Source organism: Denticeps clupeoides, chromosome 19 (genome assembly GCF_900700375.1).
Source record: "Denticeps clupeoides chromosome 19, fDenClu1.1, whole genome shotgun sequence".
In the NCBI taxonomy this organism is placed as follows: Eukaryota; Metazoa; Chordata; class Actinopteri; order Clupeiformes; family Denticipitidae; genus Denticeps; species Denticeps clupeoides.
This window is the reverse complement of record NC_041725.1, coordinates 14,122,345-14,150,209: the sequence shown is the minus strand read 5'-3', so window position 1 is coordinate 14,150,209 and position 27,865 is coordinate 14,122,345. Positions and strand designations below refer to the sequence as shown.

At 42.4% G+C, this 27,865-nt stretch overlaps 1 protein-coding gene across 1 annotated transcript; it reads right to left on the bottom strand.

Annotated features, from left to right (window-relative positions):
• Nucleotides 1-254: 254 nt before the first annotated feature.
• cwf19l2 (CWF19 like cell cycle control factor 2) lies at nt 255-27,865 on the bottom strand. Its single transcript, XM_028961899.1, has 18 exons — nt 27,762-27,865; nt 25,544-25,654; nt 24,221-24,346; nt 22,066-22,182; nt 20,948-21,067; nt 20,185-20,278; nt 18,200-18,315; nt 17,160-17,839; nt 16,294-16,405; nt 13,661-13,768; nt 10,630-10,758; nt 8,176-8,313; nt 3,986-4,198; nt 3,130-3,246; nt 1,586-1,741; nt 790-870; nt 603-704; nt 255-513 (listed from the first exon to the last, which is right to left on the bottom strand). Exons 1-18 carry the CDS (start codon nt 27,852-27,854, stop codon nt 373-375), a joined length of 2,754 nt encoding a protein of 917 aa, XP_028817732.1. The 5' UTR covers nt 27,855-27,865; the 3' UTR covers nt 255-372.

Genomic DNA, 27,865 nt, shown 5'->3' with positions numbered 1-27,865 from the left:
ATGCAGTGTTTCACAATGCCAATCACTTCACCCTCACTTTAAGTGCGCAGTGGAGGCCATCAATGTGAGGTGGCCAGATTTATGAATTTCATTTTACTTTGTGCGGCACAAATCCCTCCAATTTTTTTTATAGCCCAAACATTTAGCCACATTAAATTAGTCCATCATTTAATAGTGTGACAAAACACCAGTTTTACAACCAAGACAGCAAAATGGTTCAACATAATTGTTTTTATTTGACAAGCATAAAAAGGTTTGAAATGTTTTTGCCTAAGAACACTGTATTAACTGTGTTAAAAACAGGATCGTCATGATCACTCGGGTGCAGCGACTCTCTAATGGTGATGGAGGCGGGGCCTCCACCCTGGTAACTCAGTCACTGGGTTTAGTGCAGTCGAACGGTTTCCACCACTGGGCAAACTGGAGAACTTTTTTACGCTGGTCGTCGAAGTTCTCCCGGGCAGGTTTTCTCCAGCGACGGGGCTCCAGGTCCAGCATCCCACCAATGATTTCCTGTTGGTGAGTCAAACCACACACATGATGGAACAAAGAAAACTACACAAAAAAAACTATTCGCATACTCTTTATATGTTGTCACTTGCCTTGCCAAAATAGTGAGGGAACTTTTGTTCATTTTCAATAACGTGAGCAAAGCCGCCCTGGAGTCCAAAATCTACTGAGAAATATGGAAGACCCTTGGGGACCTGCCAATACAATTACAGCATGGTGACATATGGCAGTTTTCCCACAAATGTGGTTTTGAAACGTGTCAAGAAGAGAAGAACTCACTGCCTGCCGGATGTCCTTTGATGAAAGGTCCACCACCTTTTTGTTCATGGACCACTCCTCATCAGATTCCATGATGGCTTTCTACGGGCAAACCAAAAACACAGTTTACATCTCAGTTTATAGTTACACATCTCACACCCTGGTCTGGAGCACATGATGCACAAGAAAAATAAAGCAATAAAGAATGGAATTAGAACATGATATTGAAACTAATATTACTGTACTAGCATGGTACTTTTAGTGTTTATTTAAATGTAATTTTGCTGCTCTGTATAGTAATGTGCTAGATTGTTACATAACATTTGCACAACCAGTCAGTTAATTTGTAATCCCTGTAACACATTTGAAAGTGGTTGTGGTTACGATTTGGTGATATTAAGACAAAATGCCTGCATGAAGATGACTGGTTTGTTTCTTTATAGATAAGAGACCATTCATGATCACAGGCTGATGCAGCAACGGCTGAATCTTGAGTCGAGGGAAGCAGCATGTCCTCCAATATGTTCCCTTGGCAACACTCAGGATTCATTGGTAAAAATAAGTCGTCGACTCACTTCACATTCCACAGAAGGAATGAGCTGATCCTCACCCTTCTATGCTGAAGAAGGGGGACGTTTCATGGTGTAACTCAAACTACGTGTGTTAATAAATGACCAAAACATTGATATACATTTCTGTTCATATGCCACGTGTTGCAATGTCAATGCTGCCTTTCACTGAAAATGGGATCACAATCTGGCAAAAGTGTTTCACTATCTTAACCAAAGGCATGAAAACGGAGTGGAGAGGGTGCTACCTTGAAGTAGATGGGCGCCATGTCTCCCAGTTCCCGTGGCAGGGGCACACACTCATACACCATGTGCAAGCGCCTCCTGGGGTTCATGTGGGTCTCCATGAACACGCAGTCCTGTTCTTGGGCCGCAAACAACTTCACCAGAGCTCGACGAAACATCTGCAGGGAGCGAATCAGCTTGCTTTTTTGGATGGTTTGCACCACACACACACACACACACACCACATACATGCCACTGAGCTCGGCTGTGGACCCACAAGCAATACACAGCCACTAGGAAGCCAATGAGACAGGAAGTGCTAAAAATCTATTGCTAGTACCTCATCTAAAAAAAAAGATGTATTACTACCAAGTGCATGTCTGAAAAATCCTCTTCCCTTTTAAGGAATTACAAAACTTTATTCATTTCATTTTATACCACTCCAACTAATGGCCACTTTACGTCTCCTAAAGCTTCACTCAAAAGATCCTGCGGGTCCATTTTCGCTGCCTTCTGCATGTCTGGCCACCTCTCCTGCTCTCTTGAGTACACTCCTTAGGTCATGCATGGTAATTAAACAGGGCTTCTGTTCTATTGTCTTCGACAGAATTCAATAGGCAACCGCATGATTCTGCACCACGCAACAGTCTCATTACCGTAATGAGGGACAAGCCTCCAATAAAGAAGTGAAAGAAGGTGTGAGGGGGGAAAAAAAAAACGAAAAGAGAAACGACCTTGATCATTTTGTCTGTTAACAGAACTAATACCATGAGCACAAAATAACACAACTGAGTGGTCAGTCCCCATCAATAGGTCTGTTAACATTTTAATGTGATAACAGATACATGGATACGAATTAGGTAATTAATTACATGGATAAATTTAAATGTAGGGCACAATTTTAAAACTGGCAATAAGAGTAGCACTACGAGCTAAGCATGGGGCTTGTGCGATAGCGTATGAGCACAAGGTTTACTTAAATCGATCAAACAAGAAAGGACCCCTTAGTAGTTTTTCTTTTTTCATATTTCTGTCACCCATTGCACAAACCTTAATTACATTTGCACATTTACACAGTTTGAAAATAGTTCCCATAGCATCTGTGTTGCCTTTAGACGTGCACGTTAACTGCAATGCTTCCAATAAGCTCTGTGATGTCACCTGACTAACAGATGCTGATGTCCTTCAGTTTGACTGACTTTCTTTGATTATGTTTTTAATATCCAGGCACAAAATTACTTAAGTCTTTTATCTTTGGAAGATAAACTATTTCCAAAGATCCCCAAGACAGTAGTATTATCCTAAAGCGTAAGTGAAATGAGTTAATGAGTAATGAGGATATCTGTCTCACAGCTCACACATTCCTTTGGTCTTGTCACTGGGAGTCAATCAGTAACTACAATTAGACCAACAGGACAAATGTGTCCATTTATTTAAAAATGGTGGCATTTCCTCATTTCTGGTGCAGATTACATTAGATGGCCACTGGTGAGTTCGAAGTGAAAGATGATATTTAACTGTACTTGATCAGCATTACAGAGATGAGGTGCCTCTAAAACGGATTCACCTGAATTTCACTCCACACGTCCTCATCCAGACCTGTTCCACAGCTGTGGTGCTGTAATGGGGCGATGAGACAGTGACCTTCCGTCAAGGATGTGCAGTTGGGCACACACAAGTAAGCCTGAACAGGAGCACACACATACACAAAAGCGAGGGTTAAAAGTGTAACTAGCCACCACTGGGGCAGGTTGATGGCACATTTTAGTTGACAGTGACATCACTACATGATTTAATGCACAGAAATAGAGGTCTGCATACATGTTACACTAATCTGATGCACAATTTAAAATAAATTTTGGTACAACAAAAGCGATACCGGTGAATATACTGGCAAGATAAGTCACTTTCTTCAGGAATGTGTGATGACAGCGTGACACCCTGTGGATTACCGATCCAAAGCAAAATGCGGCAGTAGAATTCTTCCTGACAGGAGAATATGTGGGAAGGGTCACTCTATCCAGACGTAAGCCCTAAACCCATTGATATATGTCCAGTGTTGCATAATCATCATCCCAACGGGGCCGATAACAGAAATAAAAAATGTGGAGATGGAGAGCTATATAAAGAACTCATCATGCTAAGAAGGCTTATCTCAAGAGCTTTCCTGTTTTTTTGCAGCGCAAAGTCAGCCGGCCCTAAAATTATTCTTCCACCTCCAACCAGTCAGTCATCAAGCTGCCACCAATTTGGAGCACTGAAATACCTCCAACACCTCCTCCAACAGATCAAACCCTTAATGGTTTGTGTTTTCTTCTCCTCACGACACTAGCTTCCATGACATGAAGATTGGGTATAATATCTATTACTTATCTTACTTACATGTCTAGAACACACACAGGAGTGCATTAGGACAGCGGTACCTTCAGGCCAATGGCGATAATGAGGTGTTTGGGGAGCTCGGGGTTGTCGAAGCAGTACGGACACTTCTCCATGCGCCCGGCCAGGCGCCGGTGCTCCTGGATGGCCCGGTTGCGCTGGCGCTCCTCTTCGCGGCCCGAGCGCTCCTTCTGCGCGGCGCTTGACACAAACATGTCATCCAGCGTGTAGTTATCCCCATCCTGTTTGCCCATCATCTGCCAAAGGTGAAGTGTCAAAAGTGGAGAGATCAATGCCTATTCGGCAAATATCAATACAGTATAATATTTTTTTTTCCCAGCATGCATTGCTCTACGTTAGGTACTTTTGTTAATTTGCTTTAAATAGAAATATAACAGATTTGAAGGGGTCGGGATAAATGATGTACCCTGTATCTGAATCTGAAGCAGCTACGAAGAGCTCAGGCACAACACTGTGCCATTCAAGAACGAGTCGGATTTGATGTACTTTTCACTGAACGTGTGCCCTCTCAACATGGCGAAGCGCTGATTATTACATAACTGAGTTATTCGAGTTAAGAAGCAAACAGGAAGTTGACCAACACTTCAAATTGGTCTTGGGGAGTTTGGGGGGGGGGTTGTTGGCGTCAGGTGGTTGCCAACCAGGAAAGGATTAGGAGAGAGGCGAGTAGAAGGCTGAGGAGAAAAGCGGACTGTGTCCATGGCAACTGGGCGAGCTGTGGGGGGGGAGGCGTGTCACAGGCGACGATGAGTGACAGGTGAAGAAGTAGTGAGGGGAGGGAGGTGTGGAGAGGGAGCGTGTGAGTTTGAGAGTGTGTGTGTCACAGCCTGCAAACCTAGTCCCACATTAATAACTGCATGGTCAGCTGCAACATTACTCACAATACAGCCGGCACAAAGTGTGTGTGCGCGTGTATGCAAAAAAAAAAAAAAAAAAAAATTGGAAAAAGTTTCACATGATCAACAATTAAACCTTTTTTTAATCTTCTTAAACCTCCATTAACATCACAGCAGGTAAACGGGCCACAAATCACAGCTAATCGCATGCGATCTAAAGATGAAACTCCAGAGCTGATCCAGTTCGTTGGATAACGGGTGTTTGGTTGGCTGCATCAGATACAGGCCAAGAACTAATGGTGGCAGATTTCTGACAGCGTCCCAGCATGCATCCTAATTACGACCCTGAAACGTGGCGCTCAGTGCTTCAGTGCAACAGTGACCACGCACATCAACAGTGGTTCATTCATTAAAAAAAAAAAAAAACAATTAGCATTATTTCCCAGAAGCCCACACCACCTCACCGAACCCGCTCTCCACAAACAAAACCCAAACCCAACACCACGCCACCCCCAAAACACCTCCGCCACTGACTCATTTAGACTGCTTCGTCCCATTGGATGGCACAAAACAAAAGGGAAAAAAAAAGATAATCAACTACAACGCTTGTTTATGGTTGTCACATAAATGCGGCACCAGACGGGTAAATGAAAGTGTTTACAGGCAGCGCGCAGCAGGTTCACAGGAATGCGGCGATTTCCAAGCGCAGCTCCTTTTTACGCAGCTACAGCACAGCCCAGGCACAAAGCTGAAAGGTGTAACGTTTGTCGCTTTCATTTTGAATCTCCATGGCAACGCTGACGTCTTTGAGAGTTTATTAATAATACCACCCCCACCCCCCCATCATCAGAATTGCTCTCCAACAGAATTTACACACATTTTAAACATTTCTGTTTCTCCAAAACTGAAGCGCTCGGAGCAAAGATTACAAGGGAAAAATGTTCTATATTTATATATATATATATATATATATATATATATATATATATATATATATATATATATATATATATATATGTGTGTGTGTGTGTGTGTGTGTGTGTGTGTGTGTCTGTGTGTGTGTGTGTTGTGTGTGTGTGTATATATATATAAACGACTTCAACAACACTTCCCAGCAGAGGTCTACGAGGAAACGGCTATTTCGCTCTCACTCTCTCCCTCCCACACACACACACACACACACACACACACACACACTGCTTCACAATTCCCATCTGTTCTACTCAGTCTGCTTGAGGAATGTCGGGAGGAATGGTGGATACAGTGATGCTATATGATGATACAAGTGGGGCACCGTGAGACCCAAGGGGGAACACAATTCTGATAGAACTCACAGAATCTCACAAGTAGTTGCTGATCTCAACAGATGGGCATTTAATGATTGCCGCTATTAAAAACCTCTATTCAATAATCCAGAAACAGTAGAGCAGAAAAATGTTGAAAACTTCACAATTTAAATGTAAAAAATTTCACTACTTACTACACAAATTCATTATTTAATTTGTTATTTTAATAAATTAAGTTCTAATCTTTCAAACAAAAGACATTGTGCAGATAATCTTATTTTAGTACCTATTTGGTTTTTAGTTGGCACAGTAGCCATGTGACCCTCGCAAATTGATTCTTTTGTCAGTCAGACCATCTGCAGTGAACACGCACATTAGCAAGCATCGTGCAGAAACGCTAGAGCCAGGCTTGATCTGAACACAGAAGCCTATTTGAGTCCATGTAAACAGATCAATTGTAACAAATTCAGTCAGATCAGAGCCACTCAGCCCAATACAGCGATGCCAGCAGAGCGCTGAGTGGTGCAGACACCCAGCACAACCCGCTGCAGGCGCAGCTAAACATTTTCCTCATGTCTAACATCAGCATTTCTCGTACCCCTGGGCCAATGTCAACATGCCACCATTGTTCCGTGTCATCAAAACGATCCAATTATGATTTTTTTAGCAAGAATATTTAACATGATTTAGTCTGGATAGATCTATTTGAGCGGAATGCACAATGCGTAAATTACATAGGCACAGTTAACTGAAATGTTGAATGAGTCCATCATGATTACAACATTCCAGCATTTTCAAAACTGAGATTTTTAACAGAAAAAAATTATATTGACAGCAGTTATGATATTCAGATGAGTAATAAAACAAACAGATTCAGAATGACTTTACAGTGTGGCGGCTACAATCTGGATGAAACCAGCAGAGGGTAATCCCACTGTGTCTCTCTGAAGCACTCACACACACACACACACACACACACACACAGGGGGACTGAGCAATCAGGTCTCCCCTGAAAGATGCTACCTATTACCCAGACTTCACTGGGGTACAGCCACTGCCGCGCTGATAAATGAGTTCCCCCGACCCACCGGCCTCCTCACACCTGCGCTGAGCGGCCCGATTAGGACCCACGCCACCGTCCAATTGTACTTGCGCACAGCACAAGATAGAAATTTTGTATAGGTCTGTGTCCTACAGCTCAACCAATCAGAATGAGACTTGCTGTCTTAGTGTCTATGTGTCTGACAGTAAAGTGTTTCACACTCCGTGCCCCGCCCCGGTGACAGACTTAAAAAGTATTTTTAAAAAGGCAGGTATAAACATGAAGTCATTTATAAAGTGTGAAGTGTGTGAAAGCTCAAGAGCAAGTTCATAGCCTGGCTTCAAATCACCCGGAGACGGGTGACATGCTGTCACAAATTAAATGCGATGAAAATGTGCGGCCCGACAGCGTCTGTCTGTTTTATTTATACCTCTGCCACATATGGAGCGTAAGCCACTGCTCATAAAATCATGGTTTTTAGAGAACGTTTAGAAACATTACAGACTGCAGCTGCCGCTGTACAGGGCTCGTAGTAGCCTAGTGGGTAACACACTCGTCTATGAACTTGATGAACCCAGGTTCAAACCCCACTTCCTCATGTCCCTGCGCAAGACACTTAGCCCTGAGTGTCTCCAGGGTGACGGTGCCTGAAACTACCGATTGTAAGGTGCTCTGTATGAGGGTGTCTGACAAATGCCATAAATGTAAAATGTAAATGATAAATGCCGTAAATGTACAGTTTATCTGATGCCCAACCCCAACAACCAATCTAATCAGTGCATTTACATTTACAGCATTTATCAGATGCTCTTACCCAGAGCCACTTACAATCAATATTTACAGGGACAGTCCCCCTGGAGACACTTGTTTTGATCAGGGACACAACAGTAGTAAGTGGGGTTTGAACCTGGTTTATAGGTGTGTGTGCTATCCATTAGGATACTACCCCTGAACCAGTACATCACAAGGGTGGTGTTAGCCTAGTCACCAACACACTCGCCAATGAAGCAGAAGACCATTGTGTCCAGGAGAGCTCTGATGTCACTGACCTTGGCAGCCATGCGGGAGTACAAGGCGTTCTGGTCCGCGGCAGAACTCATCTTCTCCCTCCGCACCATCTCCCGCAGATCCACAGCGTCGTCGTCCTGGAAGTACCGCACGCGCTCCCCATCCCGATGAGTCTCCACCTGCAGAGGACACAGATGCAACCTTACATTCCTCATTTCCGCTATTGCACTATTTTTCCTTTCTCATTTATTATTCATTTCAATAGTTTAGTGCTGTCTGTCTCATTGTTGTCGACCTGTTTTAGTTAAATGTTAATCTTGCAGTGTGTCCCCTGTTTGCACTTCATGTAGCCCAGTTTGTCTGTGTCAGTATGTAAAACTTTGTCAACTCGTTCAAATGTTACTTGAAGCACCAGGTTGTGGAGAAACGTTATTTAATTTCACTATGTACTGTCTAACACGTATATAGCTGAAATGACAATAAAGGCAACTTCAACCTCATTCCTCTAAATGGGCTAAAAATGCTCAACAGAAATATGATCTTAAAATACTGAGACACGGTTTCTGCACGTTTAAGGAAGCCAATCTTCTTTAAGGACACATTCATCAAATTTAAGACACAGCTGCAGGGTCCTCAACTACATTTTTCTCAATAGACACTGTGAGGGTCAGATGCACTTCTAAAATACAAGACCTTTAAACTCTGGATTTAAGGATTAGTAATTATTTTTTTTACAATACTGGAGGCCTTAGTTTTGGAAAATCAAATTTTTAAGACTTAAGGGTCAGCGGAAACCCTGCTGGAATCAACTGGACTTCTGAACTATGATTTCTATTTTAATCCACAATGCAGGTTTGTGCAGTGTTCCACTGAATGTCAAGGTCAAAACTAATTTATTCAACATAGCATTTTATTTAAGAAATATCATAGAAACTCATGGAAAATTTACATTTGTTTTCATATTTCCAAAGGGAAAAACACACACACACACACACACACACACACACACACACATATATATATATGGGAAATCATTTTTATGCCAGCCCATGAAAACATAGTCAGTATGTTCATTCATACAGTCAATATTCCATGGGATCTCTGCAGCTATGTACGCTCTGGTCAGTGAAACATCAGAGAGAGACTGATGACACATCTGTACGGTCCTTTTGTCTGGCAGATGTTGAACTATTTATCACACAGTGTTGGGATATGAATCACTCTGCAGTCGGGCTGCATTGTCACCCAGCTGACACAGCCGTACTGATAGGACATGCCGATTTATGTCTGATTATGGACAATGGACTGCTAACGCTAGTACAAAAGCTAAAAAAAAAGACAACACAGGAAATAATCAGTACATGGGGCAGCTTCGTAAGATGGGGAAAGTGCCCATGCAAAACGGGAGAGGCCGTGGCATCTGAATGAAAATAGAGCTAAGAGGTAGATATCTCCCCCACGATCTAAGCCGCCTCATAAACACATTAAAAGCTTCTGCGGATGGGGGACAGATCTGAAAGTAACAGACAGAATTATTCTATGCACGGCGGCAGTGGCTATCGGCAGCTTGATCTCAAGACAGGCTGAAACATGACCGTCTGGGTCTCAGCGCCTTCAAAGTGTGTTAACATCCATCTCCCCAAAAACTCAGAGGATATCGGACGAAACGTGCGCGTTCCCATTCAGGGGAAGTACGCTGCCGCAAATTTCTCATGTTTCAGAGTGGGCTACACAAGCACAAGAGGACAGCCCGCCAGAAACCTCACCCAGCAGGAACGGTCACAAATCGAGTCAAGCACCGCCACAGCTCTCCGAACCTGGGCTGAGGATCAGAGGTTCCGTTTCAAAAATATGACACAGCTGTAAAACCCAACTGTCAGGTTGCCTCCTCCCCAACTGTTTATTTACCACCACCATCAGCTCACTGCCCAGAAAAAAAGGGATCAGGCAGAATTTAGATCATCTCAGTGTCTCTGAAACGCTAGGTAATCTAGGTAATACTAGGTAACGCAGTTTTCCTATCAGGCAGGAGACCATCATTATCAGAGATATAATGATTTATGTAATATCATCAAAATGATGCTGATGCAGAAATGACTTCTGCAGATCAATTTTATAATATATTTTCATTCTGACATTCTGAATTATTGTATATGATATACTAGTGCAACCTAAATCTGTTACCCTGAAAAGATTAACTTAATAAAGAAGATATGGGAAGAAAAAGTAGTAGTAATATTCCAATTTCAAAAATGAGATATCATCTGTAGTAAATCAAGGTACACAAACAAGTCACTTTACATGTAATGGAAATAGAAAACTATACATGAATATATTTTAGAATTTAATTTCAACAAATGAAGTCTGCATTCATATTTCTCCCTCATGCAAGACATAAAGGTGTAAATCTGCTATCTAATGTGAATATTTTTAAGAGGTCACGCATTTTAATTTAATAATCATTTAATAACCAAAAGGAAAATTCTAAGCCTCACCGCCTTCTTCTTTCTGCGTCCACCTTTAGGCTCCAGTGGTTCAGTGGGGGCGTTGACAGGCCACGCCCGGCCTGATGGGTCCGTCCTGAACAGGACCACATCCTGGTCATCCCGGGCCCTGTCTGGTACCTGCACAAACACAATATCAAAAAGGAGCTGTAAGCTCTGTTCAGATAATTGCCTCTAAATTGGCACAGTGTCACGCAGCGAAGCACGAAGCCTCATTCGTCATACGTGTCTGGATGAATTTCTTCTGATGGCAGAAAATCTCCATGCCAAACTTCTAATGCATTCTCCGCTGTACAATAAGCCTTCACTCTAGAAATGCATTCTGACAGGCTCCAAAAGCGAATAAGTCATCTTCAAACAGGCCAGGAAGAAATGCACTTAAAAGTGGATAAAATGAAACCTTTTGGTGTCTAAATTGAATTTGCTCGAGTATAAATATAGTCTCAAGATCAACACTGATGTGCTCTGGTACTGCACAGTCAAGATGGGTTTCATAAAACAACTTTCATGGCGACTCACAAAATGCTGTGAATCCTTCAGATAGCCAAAATTGGGAAACACAACAGATATATTTAATTCCTAATGGGAAATCTAAAGATATGTGAAAGAAGCCTTCAGGTCAGCTATATTTATTATTACTATTATGCTTTGTTATGTTGTTTTTGCTGTATTATGTACCCTCTGCTGCACAATCCCAAGGACAGTTTCAACAACAGTAGGTGAACTATATTCAGATAATCCATTTTAAATGCCCCCAGGCCATGACTACGATATTTAATACAATGCATATGCCCACTATGCAAAAAATGCTTTTTTCTATTCTAAAACTCACAATAATCTCATGTATTCCATTCCATTGAAATAATTCTTTGTACAGACCTTGTGCCTCAGCCAATCAGAGGTCAGAATGAGAGCCCCAAGCAAATATTTTCTAAAACTGCGTGTGTTTGTCAGGATGTCAAAGGAGTGCTTTACTTCAACAAGTTCAAGACTCTCCTTCACGCAGAACTCCCCATGCCCTGTCCAGTTCTTGACTAATTCACTGTCACAGCAGCCTTGATTCCTGCAGTGCCTCAAGGCTGACGGGCACAAAGCAGTGACAGAAACACCCAGCTTTACGTGATAAGACCGACTATCAGCACAAGGTCGGCTAACGCTGAGAATCTCACATCATTTGGAGAGCTGATGGCACCAGAGCAGCCGTGCACACACACACACACAGTCCGTCCATCGCTCGAACTGTCAAACAGAGAAGTGCAGAGCTCCACTTTAACAACTGTAGTGGAAGCCACTGTCACTCGATGTACTGACAGGGTGGCGTGACGAGTCACTTCGTTTAAAAATCAACCTCAGGGACAAAACGTTCCTAGACTTGAGTCTAATGGGCTTTTGACACAGTTTTTGCGCCAGTCTTCAAGTGAACAGAACAGACAGGTTTCACTGTTTTTACACAAATCTGAGCATGCAGTCAGAAATTACGGGTGCTTCACCAACAGTGAGAACCACTAGACTGCGGTTTTAAGTAAAAAAAAAAAAAAAAGGAATAATAATAATAAACTGCAGCAAAACCATAAGGAAGCAGCCAGCTTGTCAGCATGGTTGAAAAACAGATTTCAGCTGGACCGCAGAGTGAAGGCAAAGGGGCCAACAAGTGCTAAACACCTCTGGGAACTCCTTCAAGACTGTTGGAAAACCATTTCAGGTGACGACCTCTTGAAGCTCATCCAGAGAATGCCAAGAGTGTGCAAAGCAGTAATCAGAGCAAAGAAACTAGAATATAAAACATGTACATGTTTTATATTCTAAGTACATAACTCCACATGTGTTCATTCATAGTTTTGATGCCTTCAGTGAGAATCTACCAATGTAAATGGTCATGAAAATAAAGAAAACACATTGAATGAGAAGGTGTGTCCAAACCTTTGGCCTGTACTGTTTAATACACACACACACGCACTATAATATATGTACTATATATTTATCATGATACAATGGTAAACTCTTAACTAAGAATGAAACAAAATCCAAATTCCAAATTCCAATAAGGAATTAAGTGAATTTTTAAGAAATTAATGTAAATGTAAGTGACCTACAGACCTTTCAGAAAATGAGGAATGGGCTTTACTAACACTAACACTAGTGAACGACACCAAAAAGACCCCCTTATCGGACAGATCTTAACTAGAGACAAACACACCACTGGCGTTGCAGGCAACAGAGCCAAGCACCAGGACAGCGAAGCGTCTCCCTTGGCCCGCGTTTACAGAGCAGGTTAATTATGGCTGCGTGCTGCATGCTTGCGCTCCAACGCAGCGCTGCAGACCCATTCATCAAACCGAGAATTGAGTCGTTCCCCCAGCTTCTGACACGCACGCCCATAGAAGGCCCTGTCACTCTGCTGCCGTAAAAATCTGGACTTATGTGCCAGGTCATAAGTCTGAGCCAATTACGGCTAAGGCTGCATCTCGTTCCGATACGAATCGGAGAAAGGAGCTTGATGACCTGAATATGATGAGGACAATAAAAGTAATGGGGTCGTCCATGGGGCAACATCAAAGTCAGCAGAGCGCAGATCAGCCTCATGTTTTCCTTCGTTCTTCAGCTTGTGAAAGATTGATGATGTAATAACAGCGTTAATTTGGCCCAGTTGCACAATGGGCTGCAGTATCAGTGGTTGTGTGTGGGTTTATCCAAACACACAATCAGCACTAAGGCCACATGCATAAATCTGGAAAACTCGCATGCTCTGTGTGCTGTGGTAACTTCTAGCAAGGCTGAATAAATCATTCACAGGGAGCACATCCAGACTGGCGTTTACGAAAGCAGAACACTTAACAGCAGTCTGGCTGAAAAGAAATTCGTGCGGCCTCCTCTGCAGGAAACCGGAGAAGTTAAGTGCCTATTCACAGAATATTTCAGCTCAGTTCAGAGTACCGGACGGCTGAAGCTCTCAGACCAGAGTTTCACGACAGCAGTGCTAAGACTGGTGCACGTTACAATCTTGTCTCCGGCACATACTCACCTTGGCCTGGGCCTTGCCAGACTGTTCAACAGCTGCTGATTTCTGAGCCCGAGCCTCCTTGGCTTTACGGGCTGCTGCCAGCTGGGACTTGAGTTGCTCCACCAGTGCCTGAAAGACACCAACCACTCAGTATTTATGCCGGGATGACTCACACATCATCAGATCATGAATCTCAGACAGACTTTTAACGGACGAGGGACAGACAGACAGAGAAACGGGACTGCTGGACTGATCGGTTGCTATCGCTGTGGTATCTTGTAGCTATTTTTGTGCCTCAGAGTATTAATATTAGTATGTCAGAACAGCTGCACAAAAAAAAAATTTAATAAATAAATAAATAAAAAAGACACATTATAAAGGCTACATATGTTTTTTCTGAACCCTGGGAAGAAATTAACATATATTTATGTGACTGGAGTGAAGTGCTGAAATGAAACTATGAAGGCCCTCCACCTGGCAGAATATAGCATGATGGTCTGAAACAGTATACCAGTATAATCATGCAGCACATGCTTTTCAGGTAATAATGCACAGTCGTTGGCCAATCACTTGGCCAGTTCTGACTGTTCTCATGGGGTGATTACAAATTGTCCAAAATATGTTTGCCAAATAAGATGCCTGGCAACACTTCCATGATAAGATAAGATAAGACAGAGACAAGATAAATCTTTATTGTCATGCTCACTTCTCAAGGAACAATAAAATTTGAGGTGCAGTTGAGTCAGGGTGAGGCATGTAGTTAAGACAGAATATAAGACAGACTTAAATAAACAAATAAAATAGTAGTTAACATATTATATACAAATTACAAATGGTAAAAAAAAAATATATATATATATATATACAAAAACACAAAAAGCAAAAGCTGGAAGTGTCAATGACCGGGGTTTACCGGGGAGTCCTGTAAAATACAACACCCCCTGGTAACATTATTAAAACATCACCACGGATATTTTCACATTGCTATACACAATATAGCACACAAGATTATTAGCAAATATCATATTAAGTAGTTATCCAATCTGAAAGCCTGAAATAACACAGCGATTACTCTCCGTCGTGACGTTGGACACCCCATGGTGTCAGGGTGGTAGTAGCCTAGTGGGTAACACACTCGCCTATGAACCAGAAGACCCAGGTACAAATCCCACTTACTACCATTGTGTCCCTGAGCAAGACACTTAACCCTAATTTGCTCTGAGGGGGACTGTCACTGTAACTATTGGTTGTAAGTCGCTCTGGATAAATCCACAAGATAAACCCACCACGTGCTAAATCTATTACAGGGCTTACGACAACTTCACAGCACTTACTGTCTGTTCAATGAATAAGAACAAAGCACCATGTGAAAGACCGTAGCACATACACTTCATAAATCTGCTCTATCTGGGAGGGTGGCATGAAGGAAATCAACGGCCTTTCTAATCACATCTCTTTTGTTCGTTGCAAGATGGTTATCTGTGGTCTTGATGAGCCTCAGACTGAACATTTGTGCAGGGTTTCATTCCTTAGTATTAATTCCTCTCAATCTTTATTCAAACAAACTTGTTTCTTGCCATTTACACACACCTGGCCTTGCTCACTTGGGGTGTTGAGTGCCGTGTATCATTCAAAGTAGGTGTTTTGTGTCTATGTGTGCCGTTAAAAGCCCTTTACAAGCCCTTTAAGACTTTTCAAAGTGTCACATCAGCCTTGCAGCATCATCCCTGTATTGGGACAGGAAAATGGAATACAAATGACAATAAAAGGACTAAGAGCCCAACATAAAGACCAACAGAAAGTTGTCATGGCAGGTAAACTTATTTGATCTTTTTCAGCAATTCAGAGCGAGAGAGATATTGTCACATAAACTCCACAGGATGACAAAGAAGCTGAAGAATCACACGCCATGTGCAGGGCAGGGAGCATTGTGTGGTCGGGCTGCCTGACACAAGAGAGCTAAAAGAAACAGCGCAGAGGGGAAAAAAGAGAGACATGACAGATGTGGAAAAGAAGCTATGGGTGCCAAAGGAGAAAGGACACTTTTTTTTTTTTTTTTTTCAAAGATATGGTTCTGAGGACATGCGCCTGTTCAGTGTCAAAGCCGGACGTCCAAAACCAGGGCCAAAATGCAGCGTGAAACAGATGGATGTTACAAAGATGGCTAGTTTTCTTTCCTTAAACACACACACATAAGCAGTGCAATCCTGCTGTGATACGAATGCCTTAAAGGTCCCATTTTATTTTCAAACAAAACCACCGACACGACTTCCTGGTTGTGGCAATCATTATGGTTGGTGAATGGTGTTGATGACAAATTTCCACGAATGCCTGCTTACTTGTATAGGCCGCTCTCCTCCTCATTATCACTGAAACGGCGTGTTCTAGGGAAATCTCATTATGGGACTGGCTCAAAGTGGCTGTAATTCTGCTAAGATAAGCAAAACTAAATTTTATAATAGGACACCTTTAACTGCCGGAACTATTGTAGGTCAGCTTCTTTTCTCAAAATGCCGCACTGACCGAGAAATGATCACCTCTGTGAAAATGATGCAGCACAAAGCGTTTAAGAAATCTGGAGAAAAAAAAAAAAACACACACACACACACACACACACACACACACACACACACACACACATAAAATGCCCTCACCATGTTGCCCAGTAGCTCAGCCTTGACCAGTTTAGCGCCAAGTTTATTCATTTCCTCATCGGTCAGTACTGGGGCATCTTCTTCCTCCTCGTCCTCATCCTCACTTCCAGAACTGAAAAAACAAAGATTCATTTGGTCAATGTTTTTTTTCCATATAAACAGAAACGTCAAACAAGGTCAGAAAGAGAAAATCAGACAGAACAGAACACAAAGCCGTAAATCAACGCAAAGCATCACAAAATCACTGTTAAGAGATTTAAAGCTGCAGGCCAAAAGGCAGGGTCAGAACTGCATTCTTTTTTCTGCACATTTATACAATCTTTTTAATTGTGTAGTTTATCAATATTATCTTTATATGATGTAATCTGACCTGAGTTCATGGAAGCTATTTAAAGGACACTAACTTGAAACCACATCAGACACAGAACATCTTTCATGTGGAAATTTGGCTCAAAAGCTGACTGGATAAGCCAGTGGGAATTTTTGTATTTTTGTTTTATTCTGCCTCTGACACGCAGGTCAGGGGCAGAAGGTCAAAGGTCACAGAGGACAGAGTCTAATCACATACAAACAATAGAACACAAACATTTAATGTGATTTTAATAAAGGATAAACAGAAAACCAATAAAAAAGAGGGAAGCTATCTAATCCGGTATTAGTGGTTTTACTGGAGGACGTGCTCACAGAATTTAAAAAGCTTCAAAGAACCAAAAAAAAAAAAAAAAAAAAAAAGTCCTTCGAAAAGTTAAAAAAATGCTTCCACAGTTAAAAATGAACCAAGGTTTTTTTTTTGACTGTGGGAATTCGCTTGTAAAAAGTTCCCACACAAGCTGAGCACGTGTGTGACTGACCGTTTTCCCTCTAACCTGGTTTTGTTGTTAGTTTCAGAACTCTCCACAAGGGCGGCGCTGTCCTGTTTCTGATCAGTAGCTGTGGACTCCGATTCCTGCCTCGGATTTGCCTGTGGCACAGAGGTGATTCTCTTCCAGGCTGGAGCACTAGAATGTGTTTCCTCCTCATTACCAGGTTTCATGAAACCTATGGAGGTGACCTGCATTTTGGCCCAAGAGGAACCCTGGTCTGCATCACCAGAGTCAGAAGGCTTCAGGAACTTTCCCTTCAGTGAGCTCAGGGAAAACAAAGACTGGTCGTTTCCCCGTCTTCCACTTTCCTCCCTTCGTGGCCGACTTGAATCTTCTCTGTCTTCAATGCGCCGGGCCTGTTCATCTCGATCCCTCCGGCTGCCCCTAAGATCTTTTTGCTGATCTTCACCCCTATCACTGTCTGACCAGTCCCGTTCCTTCTGTCTCCTGCGAACCTCAGCCCTATCCCTATCTTGATCTCTCCACTGATGTGAGGATCTGTCCCGATCTCGATCCTGACCATGGTCCCTATCCCTCCATGGAGGGGGTAATGGTCTGTCCCTGTTACTTGTTTGGTGAGCTCCCTTTCTCCATCTTTCTGTGCCCTTCTCCCTTTCTCCCCCTGTACTTCCATAAACAGCATCTTCTGCTTCTTTTAACCTCTTCTGGAACTGATCCATAGACTGCAGGGGAAAACACCAAATATATGCACATTAGCTTCACAATAAATTCTACAACGCTGACATTTAGGAAAACCCAGATCACAAACACATATATGCATATCCATGCACACATCCGAATACATGTGTGTGTGTGTGTGTGTGTGTGTGCATGCGTGCGTGCCCTTTAAAGGTTATTTAAAAGCAGTAGGAGAAAGAAAATCTTCATGTTGCAGCATGAAGGATGCTTGGAGTTTTACTACAAAGATGCTGAGACAGCAGGGGAGACAGTTCTCTGGAAGAATTAACAAGGTAGACTAGGGAAGGTAGGGTGTGGGTGCGTGCGTACGTGTGTGTGTGTGTGTGTGTGTTATACACGCTCACCCCATATCTCTCTGAGACCACCTCATCCAGACTGCGCTGCTCCCTCTCCGCCTGCTCTCTCATTCGCTGATAACTCTTCCTGAGCCAGCTTAGGCCACCATCATTAACTACTGAAGCTACAGTGACAAGGAGTCAGAAGAAAAGAAACAGAATAGAAATGGAAAAGAATGAACCATGACAGGAAATTAGGTTTGTGGAAAAACAATGAAACAGTGCATTTCATCCCTCAAGATTCCCATCTCCGCTTCCTCCTTATCCAAAGACTACTGGCTGAGCTTAACAGAATTCCTCAGAGTAAAGACAAGACTGTGAGCAGCCACAGTCCAGCTTTCACCCTTCAGCTCTATTACCATTCCATAAAGGATACCGTAGCCGAGGAAAAACAGTAATTGCAGATTATTAACAGTCACCAAACCTCCACTTAATCTTATGCTTACAAAGAATCTATTCTGACTTCATTACTGCAGTTCCCTAAATTCTGGTGAAATACTACACATCCATGACTGGACATATATATTAATACATTAGGCCTGATGGAGACAGAATCACTGTATCCTATTACACTCTACCCAACGGGCCTTACAAGTGAGGAATAACACTCCAGCTTCAGAACAACGGGAGATCCAAGAGATTGCAAAACGCTAATCAAGTCGATAATGGATACTGTGCAAGGAGGTCACGCAGATGCCCCTGCAGATTCCTGTTCTGAAACTGATTGCTAGATTGGTTCCATCAGCACAGATGAGAATAGTCCAGACTGGGATTGCCTTGTCTACAGGGATGTTCCACGGCAGAATGCAGTGATTGAGGATGGAGCCTCACAGCTCAAGTAGATGGATGCACACCCAGAAGTGATTCTTTAGACTTGATTCATCTGGTAATGGGAAGCCAATAGAGGCTGATGAGCAGGCGTGTCTTCCATATTCTGGACAATTTGCAATGGTTTCACTGTAGATGCCAGGGGACTCCTATTGAGGGCATGGTTATATTCCAGGTGAAAAAAAAGCATACTTTCATCAAATGTTTAATATTATTCACAATTAAAACTTAACCACATCACATTGTAGGACTCATGCAGACATATTGAGTATAAATAAATAAAGCCACCCAGACCAAAATAAAGAATGGCGTTAAGAAAAAAAAAAAAAAAAAAAAAAACTTTTCTGTGCGTGACCGTGAGTCGATGGCAGATCCTCATTGAACATTACAGCCCATTACTAAGCTGGTCTAGAGAAATCAGGACTGAGGGCAAAACTTTTCCTCTCACCTTCTTTATCAGTTCTGCTACAGTAGCCGGATTGGAGAATTAAACCCTCACACACACTTTCGTTCATCATGGTGAGGGAACATTTATCACCACTACTCTATCCACATAGAAAGTCCAAAAGCCACAGTGCTGTGAGTGTGTGCGTGTCTGTGTGACACGTTCATTCCAAACTTGCCAACAGTCTGCGAATTGCTTATTTAACAGTGACTGACGGCGAAAGCACTTCAGGTGACGATAAGAAGACAGCAGCAGCAGGAGCAGTCAGCTTAGCGCAACTTTTGCTTCTTCTACTCCTAAAAAGTATTCCCTGCTCATCAAGAGATATCTTTTTCCCCTCTAACACCCAGAAAAATGTGCATCTAATTTCATATTTATGGGACATTAGCTACTAGCAGGCACAGACACCTGATTTGATTTCAAATGCAATGTGGAAATGGGAGGGAGGCTGCCTCTCAGATCTTGGTATGAGAGCTCACACTCAGCACCCTGTAAATATTCCCTGCTGGGGGGCTGAGGAGGCACATTTAAAGTTCAACGATCCATCATCCATCATGGATTCCAAGAGGAGCCTTTAAACAGGGTAATGTCAGAGGTTCATCTAAAACCCCCTCGAACCCGTGGGGAGCCACCTTAAATTGCTGGGGTGTACTGGAGGCATGTGGAGGAGGAGCATAGCCTGGCAGAGCATAGTGGAGCACCCCTCCGTGCCTGTCTTTACCTTTCTTTGCCTCAGATCCGAGTGACTCCTCTGTGGGCAGGCCTGATCCCCCATCCTTCCAGTATGGGTTGAGCTCCAGCTTATGTAGGCCAGCCTGAAAAATCAATGCACAAATCAAAACGTACTTTACAATACTATCAAAATTGTTCAATTAAGTTCTATTTGACTGTGGAAAAAAAAAATCAATAAATCATTTACAAAGTGAAAGGGGAATAAAAACCCTCAGGGCAGTGGGGACAGTGGACAGTTTTTACCTCTATGGTGAAGGACACACACGGGGCAATCAACTGGAATAACACTTTTAACAGTTGTGTAACTCACACACACAGAGCTGTTTTTAAAGTGTGTGACCAGACATGAAAATGCCATCCATTAGGGAGCAGTGAGCTGGTGATTTCTTCAATCAGGTCCCAGAAAAATAAAATGGAAATCTCTTGAATAATCAATCAGAATGCAGTGAGGCGGCTCTGTGGTGTGCATTAATATTCAAGCTGTATTCTGTTCAGGTGTCCATGCATTTAATTACTCCCCATTAACTGTCACAATGATCATTATCCACTTTATATACACATCTACTTATATATAGGTTTCCCAGGTGACTCAAGTGATGTGAGGTTAATGACTATTAATGACATAATGTGGTTCGCTTCCAATCATAAACCAACCAAAAACAAAACAATTAGCTCTCGGCATACTAATAAGCACAGCATTGGAGGCTATTAATGACAAAAAGCATGATGAAATACTGCATGTCAATACAGACCTGTTCAATGGCACGAGCTTTCTCGCGCTCTGACTCCTTCTCTTGCTCTTTTTCTGCTCTACGCTCCGCCACAGACTTCATCTTCATGCTCAGGAAGTCAAAGGACATCCACTCATCCCGCTGAGGACAGAGAAAAAGACAAACAGGACCGTTAAAACTTCTCACCAACACATAATGGAATGCAACTCGATACGCAGGCAGATTCGAAAATACAGTTTCCAGCTGTTGTCAGAATAATGAAACGTCAGAAAATGCTCCATTCGACTATATACTCTGATTATGAGCATTGATCTCAATTTTACAACTCACTGTGCCAGACCTTTGCATGTATGCACTGTTTATATTGTGATCCGCCCACATTCCTGTGTCAGCTGTGTGCCACAGCTTTAAAGTGCCACCTATCTGGCAGTGCCAACTGGCTACAGACAGTCCCTGGCCTACATTAAATAGCCTTACAGAGCAGGCCACATGCAAACATAAGTGCATGTTTGCACAAATAATATCGCAAATACAAATACAAAAAAAAAAAAGAGAGAAAACAATAGAACTATTGTCCACATTATTGTGCATTCACACAACTCACACAATGTGCTATGGCATCTTAAAAGAATTTATTTTTATATGGATTTGTTTAGATGTGTTCCAAGGAAGTCACCACCCAAAGGAGACACTCATCCTCATGATTGGAGGATTAATGGGGAGCCCAGGACTATCGATGCTGTACTGAGGAAGCAGGTCTTCAATCAACCAAGGCCAATTAGGTACAGTGCGCTATTGACTGGCTCCTTGTTACACAATGTGCTTGAACACGCACACAACCTGCATGCAAGCAGACACGTCTGCAAAACTAAGGCTCAGTTGAAACTTTAAAGATGCGAGACTGCAAAATTACCCGGCACAGAATACAAAAAAATCGATAAAATAAATAATAAAAATAATAATTAATAAATAAATAAAAATAATACAAAAACAGCAGCACCCCATATTCCCTGCAGTCACCCACCCCAGCCTAAGAGCTGCAAGCTTACATCATGAACGATTTAATATCTCCAGGGTTGTGGGCCTAATAATTTAAAGAATTAATATTAAAGAACTTTCACACTGCTGCCAGCTTTCACCTGGTTGTTGGGTACAGGGCTGGAGGAGGAAGTGGCATCCTGGTCTTCTGTGATCTTCCAGGCCTTCGCTGGAGTCTCCATCTGTGGCTGGGACTCCACCCACTCCTGCTCAGAGTCCTGAAAAAAACAGTCTTTTAATACACAGATGTACCCAAACTCTAAGTTGTGAAGGTGCATTAAGCATGCAATTAAAAACCACTAGATGGCACGGCCAGGTTTCATGATTCAACTGAGGAAGTGGTTGGTAAAAAGTGGAGAATTTGAGTAAAGGTAAATGAGGTTAAAATAAAAAAATGTGCAGGATAATTTTACATGCGGAAATGCACAATTGAAATGGCAACTAAATTTAATATATTGAGGCCTCAAAAACAGAACAGCATGACAGCAAATGTTCATTGTATAAATATTGACAATTTAGAATTGACAATTAGAAGCATAAACCTAATTTCATATGAAAGTGATTCTTTTGTAATTGTGAGACACAGCACACTGTGTACACAACAAAATTTGTCCTCTGCATGTAACCAAGCATCATTTCGTGGGCATTGGGCAGCCATGAAAGGCAGTGTTCATGGGGACCTTGTTCATGGGGACCTCAGTGGCACCTTGGCAGTTACAAGAACGCTTCCTTACCTGCTAGTCCACCACTGGCTCTGATTATTGTGAAATGCAAGCATAAGGGCCTAGTAATAATATCTCATTATCCCTCAACAATCTCAACAGAAGGAATCCCAATGTTGTAACATTCCTCTTTGTTGAAAGAACAAAGCATTCCCATTCAGAAGTTATAGACAATTAGGTCAGGGAAACCTACAGCACAAGGATATTGTGCTAGAAGATTTTATAATTAGCTATAGCATGATGAACTTGAATCAAGCCTGTCAAAATAATCATATTCTCTATTTAATCTTATGCACGACATATTCCTACCTAGCTTGGGCTTTCGGTAGCCCTCATAACTTTTTGGTTGTATCGTTGGGAGGGGTGGCTGAAGCATTACTCCCTGCAAACAAACGACAATTGAAACTTTGAGAATAAAGCCATCCGGGTCGCACACAGCAGAGACAGGCAGTGCTGTCGGTGCCGGGACTACTCCGCATGCATCACTACTAAGAAAGTTAGCTCCACAGCCACCGCCGGCACTCTTATCATGTTTGTTGCTCTAGTTTCAGTCAGCACCACAGCTGTAACCTGCAGCCGGTAATGCAGCCTGGTCATCTCCATCACTGCGACTACAACGGACACATCGATAACCGCATGGACTCTACCAGGCTGAATATACTAAAGCATTCACAAGTTGCACTAGATGATGTAATACGGTCACCAAGCCCCCACCGAATACATCTTGTATGCATTCAGGAACGACTCCAGCTCTGTTTCTGCATTCAGGGAATACAGGCCCCAGGCAATGCCGGCCTGGCAGTTATAGTCCTAACTGGCCACAGCCGGTGACTTATTCAATTACTGGCTGCTTCAGGCTGCACTGGGTCGGCCATTGATCTTGTGCGCTTCTCCCGCCTAGGATGCTCGGCTGCGATGGTGGGGTGGAGGTGTGAGGCTCCCAACTGCGGCCTCGTCTGATCCAATTCCACGCCGCCACTGGGGTTCTGCCAAGACCAGCTCATCACAACCAGCACCACAGGGGGGCAAGGACCATGTTTCCATGGTGACAACACTGTATGTCAGCGGCCACTGTCCAAGTCCATGGGAAGCAGGAGCAGGGGTTTCAGCCTCATTTCCTTTTCTTATTCTCATGATCACAGTGTTAAAGACCATGTATTCAGAACGATCAAGCCTCTATACCTTGTTCCAGAAGTTACTAATAACAAGTTTTAAGCTTGTGATTCATAGACAATGCGATGTGTTCCCAAAAAGAGTTTATATCAGAGTTGAGCGATATAGCTTGAAAAGAATATTGCAATATTTTGATGCTATTTTAAGACACGATACACAGTATCTTTGTATCGTATCGGAGCGGTGGTGGCCTAGCGGTTAAGGAAGCGGCCCCGTAATCAGAAGGTTGCCGGTTCGAATCCCGGTTCGATGCCACTGAGGTGTCACTGAGCAAAGCACCATCCCACACACTGCTCCCGGGCGCCTGTCATGGCTGCCCACTGCTCACTCAGGGTGATGGGTTAAAAGCAGAAAAAACTACCTCAGAACTTCCTGAAGACAAACCATCCTGAGTTGTCTTTTTCTCTTTTTTGGCTTTCTTCTTTTTATCTTTTTTATTCTTTTTAGACTTCTTCTCTTTCTTCTTTTTGCCCTTGCTTGAATGTTCCTGTAGAAACAAAAATAATGTTTACCTATAAAAGAAAAAAACATCTTTTACACCTAAAACAAAAACCTAAAAATATTAACAGTAAAATGAGTCTGTCAAAGATACTCAGATGTTACAACTTTATACTGCTGCAATAATACACTAACATCTCTGTCAACAGCCACATTCAAACTCCAAAAATCAAAACTAGAGGCAGAAGATGAGGTGATCTACTCATCAGCTATTACATTATATATTATTTTATTTTCACAAATCATTAGTCTTGTCAATACTAATGAATTGACTGTATGTCTTACTGAACCAGCAACTCTATGCAAATGTACAATGGGTTTCACCTTTATTTATTGCATTCCACCACCCGTGTCTGGCCACGGGAAATCAAGCTTGATAGCGTTGCAGTGCATTCGTACACTCAAGCGTTTTCATTGATAAGTGACTGGTGGAAGGCTGACGGAATAAAAGAGCCGGCTTAAAGAGGGCAGTTCTAGCTGTCAAAACGGCAGCAAGAGGGAGGTGTGCAGTCACTGTGTTACTGTCATGACTATGCTGAGCACACTCCCCGATGACGCAGTTGCCTGTGCCTGATCGCTCTCCTGTAGCCTCCTAACAGGCTTTCCCCCTCGGTTACTAACAGGCTTTCCCAGCCTGACAAGGAAGCCTGTTAGCAGCAACTGCCTTCACTGAAATGTATGCTTGGTGGCATTGCAATTCAACTAGCCCAAAAAGAGCACACAAAATCCTGGATGTTCCACTAACTAGAACGCAAACGTGCCCATTCACTCAGTGAACAACTGACCACTACAGATAATTTTCAAAGGACCAAGGAAACAACAGAATTATGTAATATGTAATAGTAAATATTACAGTTGGTCCAAAAGGATTTCACAATACTTTCAGTGATTTTTGGATTTATTCACATATAATATATATTCCTCATTTATAATGAAGAATATATAGTATTTTATTGTAATGGAGAACAGGACTGTTTTATTAATAGACATGAGGCAAATACCTGCAATAATGATGCATTGATACAACAATGGATATCCGTGCAACAAAAAGATTTTTTTTACTTGATGTGGCCAAACACATCTATCTTCATTCACAATAAAAATGACCCATTTAACGTGGAGGGATTCTAGATGTCATTTTTGCAAATATCTGAGAAGCCCGGTCAGCACAGTGAAGCTCTCTCACCTCGTCTATCTGCTGCAGACGTAGGTCGACGTCTGGAAGCATCCAGGTGTCTTCTCCCCGGGTTTGCTTTAGTGCCTTCTTTCTCTCCTCCTTTTCATATTGCTCCTTTGCCTAAGGAAAAACAGGAACAGTCACAAAAACTGCTTCAGGGTGACTCTTCTATCTTCAACATTCAAAATCATAGGAAAAAAAGCTTAAATAATGCTTAACCAATTTACTTTTTTAGTTATTACGTGAAAAGCAGAATAGTATTCATTAGGCAGTCAAATTAACTTTGAAAGTCTGTTATTAACCAATAAATTATGTTATTAACCTAAAAATGTTATTAACTAAAATCTGATCAAATCATCCAGACAAAAAGCCAAGCACATTATTTTATAAATATGTTTTTTATGCATTCTGATATAAAATCAATAAGCCCTCTGAACATCTGCCAACTATTGGCATGTTCACAATCTGACTAGACGCTGTTTAGTAGTGCTTCCTGATATGACAATATATTACATTTTTGTATATACTGTATATTAGAAGTGGTGTGAAAACTGTTTGCCCACCTATATTTACATTTGTTTGATGATCTGAAACATTTTACCTTGAAATCAATGTAGTATAGTTTAAATTAGTCTAAGACATTAGCTCACCAACACTGTATGAGATCATCAACACAGCAGACATTAATAAAGCCATTAATGGTCTGTAACTAATTGAGTTGTGTGTCTGTGTTTCCTAGTGGTGAAAAATGTACATGGATGCAGCCATTTCCTCCACGAAGGGCATCTATCACAATTACGCTGGACCGCAGCAGGAAGGTTTGTTTATGAGGGCTGGAGAGCTAACACAGCTGCTGAAGAGATAACATGGGGGGTCAATGGGTGCAAAACAAAACATGAAATATTGCAATTTCACCATCAAACCAGCAGCATGTAGAGTAGTATGGCGCTGCAAAACCAGACACTTTTACCGAAGCGTATGGAACGACAAGAACATACTCCATACGAAAGCCTTTGGTAGGAAAGGTACGGGCCATTCACCGACATTTAACAGAATTTTATTTTGCTTGTCAATCTGCTGATGTGAGTCAGACTGTGTTTACAAAATGAATCAGCGGGGACCCCCCCCCCACCCCGACATGACAAAGCTGTTATCAGCGGTACACACAGTTTGCTCTGCGACGTCCAATACTACTTCCTGAGATAAGGCTTATCTCGCGTGTCCACGCGGAATTCCCCGGGGAAAAATGGGCATCATCCTTGGCCCCAGGTTCAATTGTAAAAGCTGCGCCAACAAAGGCGAATCCTTTTGACTATTTCGAATTGGAGTTCACACAGTGGCGCATTAAGAACGGCCAAACCACGAAAGTGACTCCCAGGCCACGAACAAGGCCACAAGATTGTGATTAGTATGATATTAACTGTGCAGTCCTACCCTCTAGTGGTGCAGAAAATGGCTGAGGCGAGGCACCGAAGAGTGGGAATCAGAGCCAATTCCAAATCGATCACTTCAACTTGCCCAAGACCACAATGGCATTTCACTACTGATGATTTTGCTACTTCTGTATGCTGCACAACTCACCAAGATAATCTTTTTGTCACAGGTCCAAACAACACTTCATTGTAAGAATGCCACATTAATCAAATGATCGAATAACTCATATTTAAAGGAGCAGGGTGAGACACATGAAAGACAATAGATCAAATTCCCTTAAAACACCCCTTCTTGTGGATTAAGTTCATTTTCATATATGGTTCATTCATATATATGAATATATGCCTTCAGTGAGAACCTACCAATATAAATGGTCATGAAAAAAAAAAAGAAAACACATTGAATGAGAAGGTGTGTCCAAACTTTTGGCCTGTACTGCATATGCCAGAGAGAGGGATAGGATAATAAAAGTCTAGTTAATGCTGAATGCTCTCGGTCACAAAGTGACACTTCTCAGATCAATTGCGGTAAATTAAAACGTGAAAAATCCCCGCAATCTGTGTCACGAACCCTTTTCACTTCGCACTTTATCCAAATGACACGGCATAGACTTTTTCTTGTCAGCCACTTGAGAATTCGTCGTGTTCTTTCTTTTCTATGTTTGTGTCCCTGTGTGACGGCATCCACGGGGCTGCATGCTACAGCACTTAGCATCCTTATTATTGACCTTTTCCAGCATTAAACGCCACATATGCGCCGCAACGTCGCTGGCGTGGGGACACGGAGCCCGTACCTTTTGAAGAGCTTCTTCCCTAGCCTTGCGTTTGAACAGTTTTTTCGCTCCGATGCTATTCGCACTTTCGAAGCTGCCACCGTAGGCAGCCATGACGCTGCCGT

What these genes read in the sequence shown, in the direction of transcription:
- cwf19l2 (XM_028961899.1), bottom strand. Translation starts at nt 27,854, where the DNA reads ATGGCTGCCTACGGTGGCAGCTTCGAAAGTGCGAATAGCATCGGAGCG. An exon ending in CTGAGCTACTGGGCAACATG is followed by an intron (nt 13,769 to 16,293) that starts GTGAGGGCATTT and finishes GGTGTCTTTCAG; the next exon opens with GCACTGGTGGAGCAACTCAA. An exon ending in ACGTGTGGAGTGAAATTCAG is followed by an intron (nt 1,742 to 3,129) that starts GTGAATCCGTTT and finishes CGCTCCCTGCAG; the next exon opens with ATGTTTCGTCGAGCTCTGGT.